Raw genomic sequence first — 8,580 nt, 5'->3', positions numbered from 1 at the left:
ATTTTGATTGGCATTGTATTAATAAGTTTGGGGAAAGTTGACATCTTAATTATATTGGGTTTTCCAATCAATAGACCTGGTATATATATCTCCCCATTTATTTAGTTCTTTGATTTTACTTGTCAGTGATTTTGTTTTTAGTATACAGATTCTGCACATATTTTGTTAGATTTATAAATATGTATCTCATTTATATTTAAATATCACATTTTGGAGGAATTATTTGGAGCTATACTAGCTGTTACTAGCATATAGAAATAGGATGTTTTTTTCACATGTTGAGCTTGTTTGTGACCTTGCAAAGCTCACATAGTGGGAACTTTTTTTGTAGATTGTTCTGCATATCTTACTCAGACAATCCATATCATCTTCAAATAGGGAAGATTTATATGTCTTTACAATCTATGCCTTTTGTTTCTGTTTTCTTGCATAATTGCACTGCCTGGGTCATCCTTCTCTGATTTTCAGTCTTAAAATATAAAAGAATTCAGTCTTTTACCATTAAGTATAATGATAGATGTAAGTTTGTCAAATTAAGGAAATTCTGTTCTATTCCTGGTTCACAGAAAGTTTTCATGATGAATGAATGTTGAATTTTGCCAAATAATTTTTCAGTCAGTTGATATCACTTGGTTTTTTCGCCTATTAATATGGTAGATTGTATTGATTTACACTCCTTATTAGAGCAGTTTTATTGAGTTATCATTCACGTACCATGCATTAACTCACCTGCTTAAGATGTGAAATTCAGTGGTTCTTAGTGTGTTCACAAAGTCTCACAACCATTACCATAGTCTATTTTAGAACATTTTTATCACCCCAGAAAGAAATCTTAAACCCTTTAGCAGGCCCTCTCCATTTCCTTCCAACCCCCATCCTCACCCACCCTTAAGCAACCATAAATATACTTTCTCTCTCTCTATACATTTGCCTGTCCTGCACATTTTATGTAAATGGAGTACTTGCTCTTTCATGACTGGCATCTTTCACTTGGCATAATGTTTTCAAAGATTGTACAAGTGGAAGCATTTATCTGTATTTTATTCCTTTTATTGCTGAAGAATATTCCACTGTGCGGATATACCACATTTTACTTATGCATTTATCAGTTGATGGACATTTGGGTTGTTTCTACTCTTTGGCTATTTTGAATATGTTGCTGAGAACATTTCTGTACAAGTGTTTCTGTGGCCATATGTTTACATTTCCCTTGGTTACATACATAGTGGAATTGTTTGGTCATATAGTAATAATATTTAACCTCTTGAATTGCCCACTGTTGTACAGAGCAGCCCTACCATTTTACATCTCCACAAGCATAGAATATGAGAATTTTAATTTCTCCAGATGCTGTTCAGCTCGTGTTACTATCTTCTTTATTATAGCCATTCTACTGTTTATGTTCTATTTGTGGTTTTCATATTGTATTATCCTGATGATTAATGACATTAACTTTTTTGAGTGTACATATTTAGTCACTTATATATCTTCTTTGGAGAAATATCTAGTCAGATCCAGGTCCTGTATCTATTTTTAGTTTGTCTTGTTATTATTGAGTTGTAAGATTTCTTTGTATATTCCAGGTACAAATTCCTAATTGGATATGCAATTTTTTTTCTTTAATTTTATTTATTTATTTGAGAGAGAGCAAGAGAGCACGAGCTAGGACGGGGAAAGGGCAGTGGGAAAAGGAGAAGCAGCTCCCCCCGCTGAGCAGGGAGCCCAATGTGGGGCTTGATCCCAGGACCCCTGGGATCATGACCTGAGCTGAAGGTAGATGCTTAACTGACTGAGCCACCCAGAGGTCCCTGGATATGCAGTTCTCAAAAATTTTTAATTTTGATGAAATTCAGTTGATTATTTTGTCATTGCTTATATTTTTGCTGTCGTGTGGAAGAAAGCACTGCCTAACCTAAGGTTGTGAAGATACACTCCTTTTTTTTTTTTTTTTTACACTCCTTTGTTTTTTAAGGTGTTTTTTTTTTTTTTTCCTAGACCCTCGATTCTCTTTTGTTGATCTGTATATTTATTGTTAGGCCGATATGTCTTGATTACAGTGTGAAATTTTCAAACCAGTAAGTGTGAATCCTCCAACTTTGCTGTTCTTTATCAAGATTATTTTTATTAGTCTGAGTCCCTTATATTTCCATGTGAATTTTAGGATTAGTTTGTCTATTCAGAGAAGGCAGGTGGAACTTTGATAGGGATTTTTGTTGAATCAGTAGATCAGTTTGGGGAGTACTGCCTGCCTTTAGTTCTGTGAAGACCGAGTGTCTTCCCATTTATACAGTTCACTTTTAATTTTAGCGGTGTTTTATAGTTTTCAAAATATTAATTTCGTAGTTTTTTGGTTAAATTTGTAGCTAAGTATTTTATTCTCTTTGATGCTTCATAAGTGGAATTGTTTCCTTTCTCTCTTCTTTCCTTTTTTTTTTAAGTAAGCTCCAGGCCCAGCATGGGGCTTGAACTCACGACCCCAAGATCAAGAGTAGCATGCTCCACTAACTGAACTAGCCAGATGCCCCGAGTTGTTTTCTTAATTTCATTTTTTGTCTGTTGTTATATATAGAAATGCAATTGTTTTTTGCACATTTGTACCCTGCAACTTTGCTGAACTCTTTTATTAAACTATTATAAAATCTGTTATTAGAATTTAAACTATTATTAAACTGGCATAAAGTATAATTTTTTTTTAAGTAACTTTTTAAAGCATTTTTTATGTACAAGATCATAACATCTGCAAATAGTGGTAGTTCTACTTCTTCCTTTTTGACCTGGGTGCTTTTTTATTTCACTGTCTTGCCCAGTTATTCCGGCTAGAACTTTCAGTAAGTACAATGTTGAATAGAAGTAGCAAGAGTAGACAGCCTAATTGTAGTTTTTTCCTAGATACCCTTTATCAGTTTGCGGAAGTTCCTTTCTATTTTTAGTTTGTTGCTGTTACTATCATGAAAGGCTGTTGGATTTTTTTCATATAATTTTTCTGCATCTATTGAGATGATCATGTGATTTTTGTCTTCTAATAATATAGTGTATTGCATTGTTTGATGTTTGGATGTTGACAAGTCTTGAATTCCTAGGATAAATCCTACTTGGTCATGGTGTATAATTCCTTTTATGTATCGCTGGTTTTGATTTCCTAGTATTCTGTTAGTGTGGTTTTTTGTGTGTCTTTTTCATAAGAGATATTAATGTGTAGTTTTCATTTCTTGTGATGTCTTTGGTGTTACCAGGATAAATAATAGCCTTATAGGATGAATTGGGAAGTCTTCCAGGTGTTTTCATTTTATGCTTTGGAAGATTTTGTGAAGCATTATTAGTTTTTCTTTAAATGTTTGGTATAGAAATTACCAATGAAGCCACCTGCGCCTGGGGTTTTCTCTATTGGAAGTTTTATTTATTTTATTTTATTATTATTATTTTCTTTTTCTGTGGGAAGTTTTACAATTACCAATTCAGTCTCTTCAGTTGTTATAGGTCTGTTTGGATTGTTTGTTTTTTGAGACAGTTTTGGTTGTTTGTGACTTTCTAGGAATATGGCCATTTCATCTAGTTATTTGTTAGCACACAGTTCGTATTATTCCTTTACTATCCTTTCTCTATCTGTAAGGTTTGTATTGTGCCTTTTTCATTCCTGATTTTAGTATTTTGAGTCATTTTCTTGGTCAGTTTAGCTCAGTTTGTCAATTTTGTTTATCTTTTTAGAAAATCAACTTTGGTTCTTTTCAATTTTTTTTTTCTCTTTTGTCTTTTCTGTATTTCACTTATTTCTGAACCCATCTGTACTATTTTCTTTCTTTTGTTTGCTTTTGGTTTAGTTTATTTTCTAAAAATTTGTTAAAGTTGGCGTGCCTGGGTGGCTCAGTTGGTTAAGCTTCGGCTTAGGTCATGATCTCAGAGTCCTGGGATTGAGCCCCGCATTGGGATCCCTGCTCAGTGGGGAGCCTGCTTCTCCCTTGTCTCCCTGCTTATGCTCTCTCTCTCTCTGTTTCTCTGTCTCTCTCAAATAAATAAACAAAATTTTTTTTAAAAAGTTTGTTAAAGTAGGTTATTGATTTAACATCTTTTTAAGTGTAGATGTTTTACATCACAACTACTAATTTTCCTTTATTGCTTTCACTGCACTCCATAAATTTTGGTATCTCTTATTTTTGTTTTCATTCTTCCCAAAATATTTTCTAGTTTTCCCTTGTGATTCTATACCCACTGTTTATTTAGAAGTATTGCTTAATTTCCACGTTTGTAAATTTCCCCAGATTCATTTTGTTACTTCTAATGTCATTACATTTTGGTTGGAGAACATATTTTATATGCATAATCTCAGTCTTTTTAAATCTATTGAGATTTGTTTTCTATTTGGCATATGGTTGTTCTGGAGAATGTTCCATTAGTACTTGAGAGGAACACGTATTTTGCTGTTGCTAGGTGTTTTAGATGTATTTGTTAGATTAGTTTTTATATTAGTATTCAGGTCTCTTATTGGCTTGTTGATCTTGCTTCATCTGTTATTGAAAGTGGGGTATTAAAGTCTCCTATCTACTGTTGTTGAATTGACTATTTCTCTTTTGTTCTTTCAGTTTTTGCTTCATCTATTCTGGGTTTCCTTTAGGCTCTTATGTTTATAATTATATTTTCTTGATGACTGACCCATTTATGATAGGAAAATTTTCTCTCTATCTCTAAAAATATTTTTAAGTCTATTTTATATGATATTAGTTGAGCTACTCCAGAATTCATGTGATTGCTCTTTCATAATAGATTTTTTTAAATGTCTATTGAAAGCACATTATGCAAAGCTTTATATGTGTACTCTTTCATTTAGTTATCCCAACAGTCATAAAAAGTTATTTACTCTCCCCTTCTACAGATTCAGGAACTGGGGCCTGAAAAAGATGAATATCATCTCCCAGAATTTTTGCAGCTAGTTAGTGGAAAAGCCAACATTCAAGTTCAGAAGGTTTATCAGATTCTGTAGGATCTTCTAAGTTTCCTAAGAGGGTTACGGACTGCTGCTTTAGTTTAAAAAAAGAAAAGAATAGGTTGATAGATCACATTATTTTTCCACTTATCTTCCATTCCACACCTTTTGCCTTTTGACTGTGGTTCCTACCATGAGAGGTGGAGTTTACTTTTTGGCTCCATTGATGTTGGGTTTGGACATGTGATTTGCTTTGGCCAAAGGAATGTTAGTGGATTGCAAGCGAGCATAGGCTTTATTTTATTTTTTCATTTAAAATAAGTCTCAGGATGCTGGGTGGCTCAGCTTGTTAAGCGTCCAGCTCTTGATTTTGGTTCAGGTCATGATCTCAGGTTTGTGAGATCGAGCCCTGTATCAGGCTCCATACACAGCGGGGAGTCTGCTTGAGTTTCTTTCTCTCCCTCTGCCCTTGCCGCAACCCTGTGCGTGTATGCGTTCTTTCTCTCTCTCTCTCTCTCAAAAAAAAAGTCTTTTATTTAAACTAAAAACAAAAAACAAAAACAGTTCACCCACAGAGTGAGCATAGACTTTCAATGCATTAGTGGAGGTGGGCTTGTTCTTTGTGCTCTTGCTTTCCCCCACCAGACATCAGGAAACCACTGATTTGAAAAGAATGAGAGAAAAAGGAGTAGCCCTAGTTCAGCCCAGCACCTTGATGCCAGCCTATCTGAGGTTAGTCTCACAACCCACAAATGGCCAAAGCAAGAAACTAATACTTTTTGTTATGTCTCTGAGTTTTGGGCAATAGCTGATGAATACAGTTAAAGTAACTTTAGAGATGTAAAATGTATTAATATTTCCTTTCACTGAACTAAGAAAGGGTCTCTGTCTTTCAGATACATAAAAGTAAGAATTTGTTGATGGTGACGATGTTGTCCTAGATTGGTTAATCGGGGAACTCTAGAAAATTTTTTTCCATGATAGCTTAATGAAGAGTCATTTTTGTGGAATCATTTCTTGCAGACTCAGATGTGGTAAGAGAATGAACTAGAAGTCTTTTTAAAATCCCTTAAAGCCCTGCAAATTTTCTTGGCCTATAATGATAGAAAAGGAGTTTAAAAATTTTTGAAGACACAAATACATAACTTTCATTTTTCTTACACATTATTCAGTGCTCATTAAGTTAAATATACTCTTAATCCCTTTTATCTATTTCACCCGTTCCTCCACTGGTTTGTTCTCTGTATTTAAGAGTCTGTTTTTTGTTTGTCTCTTTTTTCTTTGTTCATTTGTTTTGTTTCTTAATTCCACAAGTGAAATCATATGGTGTTTGTCTTTCTCTAACTTCTTTCACTTAGCATTACACCCTCTAGATCCATCCATGTTGTTGTATCGCAAGATGCTCTTTTTTATAGATGAGTTATATTTCGTTGTGTATATATACTACATCTTTATGTACTCATCTGTCAGTGGACACTTGGGTTGCTTCCCTGTCTTGACTATTATAAATAATGCTGCAATAAACATAGGGGTGCGTATATCCTTTTGAATTAGTGTTTTTGTTTTCTTTGGGTAAATACTCAGTTGTGAAATTACTGGATCATATGGTAATTCAGTTTTTTAATACTCAGAGGAATGTTCATATTGTTTTCCACAGTGGCTGCACTTGTATTTCCACCAACAGAGCTAGAGATTTCTTTTTCACATCTTCTCCAACAGTTGTTACTTTGTTTTTGCTTTTAACCATTATGAGAAGTGCGAGGTGATATCTCATTGTTACTTTGATTTGCATTCTCTGAGTGGTGATGTTGAGCTTCTTTTCATGTATCTGTTAGCCATCTGTATGTCTTTGGATAAAATGATTATTGAGGTTCTCTCTCCATTTTTTAATCAGGTTATTTGTGGTTTTTTGGTGTTGTGTAAGTTCCTTACATATTTTGGATATTAACCCCCTTACCAGATATATTATTTGCAAATATCTTCTCCCATTTGGTGGGTTGCCTTTTTGCTTTGTTGATTTCCTTTGCTGTGTGAAAGCTTTTTATTTTGGTATAGTCCCAATAGTATAATTCAGCTTTTATTTTCCTTGCCTGAGGAGAGATATCTAGAAAAATGTTTTTAATCACAAGGAAAGAGAACAAGAGAAGAAGAAAGGAACAGAGAAGAGCTACAAAACAATTGTAAAACAAGTAACAACATTGCAGTAAGTATGTATCTATCAATAATTATTGTAAATATAAAAGGACTAAATGTTCCAATCAAAAGACATTGGATGACTGAGTGGTTAAAAAAGCAAGACCCATCCATATGCTGCCTACAGGAGGCTCAGTTCAGACCTAAAGGCACGTGCAGATTGAAAGTAAAGTGATGGAAAATCACTTACTGTGCAAATGGAAGTGAAAGGAAAGCTGGGGTGGCAATACTTAAATCAGACAAAATAGACTATAAAGCAAAGGTGGTAACAAGAGACAAAAAAGGCCACTACATAATGATAAAAGGATGGTTGAATAGGAGGATATAACAGTTATAAATATCTGTGCACCCAACATGGGAGCACCTAAATACATAAAGCAAGTATTAAGAGACATAAAGGAAGAAATCGATAGTAATACAATAATAGTAAGGGACTTTTAACACTTTAGTTACATCAGTGAATAGATATTTCAGAGAGAAAGTCAACAAGAAAACGGTGGCTTTGAGTGACACCTTAGACCAGATGGACCTAACAGATATATTCAGTGCATTCCATCCAAAACATTCAAGTACACAGGAAACATTCTCCAGAATAGATCATGTTAGGCCACAAAACACGTCTCAATGAGTTAAATAAGATTGAAATCATAACATGCATCTTTTCCAGCCACAGTGGTATGGAACTAGAAATCAATCACACAAAAAAATCTGGAAAGAATGCAAATACATGGAAGCTAAGTAACATGTTACTCAAGAATGAAAGAGTCAACCAAAAAATCAAAAAGGAGGTTAAAAAATAAATGGAGACAAATGAAAATGAAAACAAAGTGGCCCAAACTCTTTGGGATGCAGCAAAAGCTATACTAAGGAAGATTATAGTAATAGAGGCCTACCTGAAGAAACTAGAAAAATCTCAAACAACCTAATCTTACACTTAAGGGAGCTGTAAAAAGAACAAAGCCCAAAGCCAGTAGAAGGAAAGAAATTGTAAAGATCAGAGCAAAAATAAGTGAAATAGAGATGAGAATGTTCACTCTCACTACTTTTATTCAACATAGTACTGAAAGTCCTAGCCACAGCAGTCAGACAAGAAAAAGGCATCTAAATTAGTAAGAAAGAAGTAAAACTATAACTATCTGCAGATGACATGATATTGTAAATGGAAAACCTTAAAAACTCCACCAGAAAACTGCTAGAACTGATAAATGATTTCAGTAAAGTTGCAGGACACAAAATTAATATACAGAAATCTGTTGAAATTCTAATACTGGGAATGAAGTAGCAAAAAGAAAAATTATGAAAGCAATCCTATTTACAGTTGCATCAAAAATAATGAAATATCTGTGAATAAACTTAAAGATGTAAATGACTTGTATTCTGAAAACTATAAAAACATTGGTGAAAGAAATTGAAGATGACACAAACAAATGGAAAGATATTTCATGCTCATGGATCGGATGAATTGATAT

At 33.9% G+C, this 8,580-nt stretch overlaps 1 protein-coding gene across 10 annotated transcripts in view; it reads left to right on the top strand.

Annotated features, from left to right (window-relative positions):
• The window catches only part of CNOT2 (CCR4-NOT transcription complex subunit 2), a 119,142-nt gene that overhangs the window by 18,088 nt on the left and 92,474 nt on the right, over positions 1–8,580 (top strand). Inside the window, exon 2 of one of the 10 annotated variants that reach the window (XM_035002140.1) lies at positions 7,048–7,121. The exons of 7 other annotated variants lie outside the window; for them this stretch is intronic. In XM_035002140.1, coding sequence (XP_034858031.1) covers positions 7,048–7,121 — 74 coding nt within the window. Of the gene's footprint in view, positions 1–5,317; positions 5,651–7,047; positions 7,122–8,580 lie in introns of those variants that run through there. 2 more of the 10 variants (XM_035002141.1, XM_035002144.1) reach the window with 2 other exon arrangements.

Source organism: Mirounga leonina, unplaced genomic scaffold (assembly GCF_011800145.1).
Source record: "Mirounga leonina isolate KUSES-001 unplaced genomic scaffold, KU_Mleo_1.0 Mir_126, whole genome shotgun sequence".
NCBI classification, from domain to species: Eukaryota; Metazoa; Chordata; class Mammalia; order Carnivora; family Phocidae; genus Mirounga; species Mirounga leonina.
This window is presented reverse-complemented; position numbering and strand designations above follow the sequence as displayed.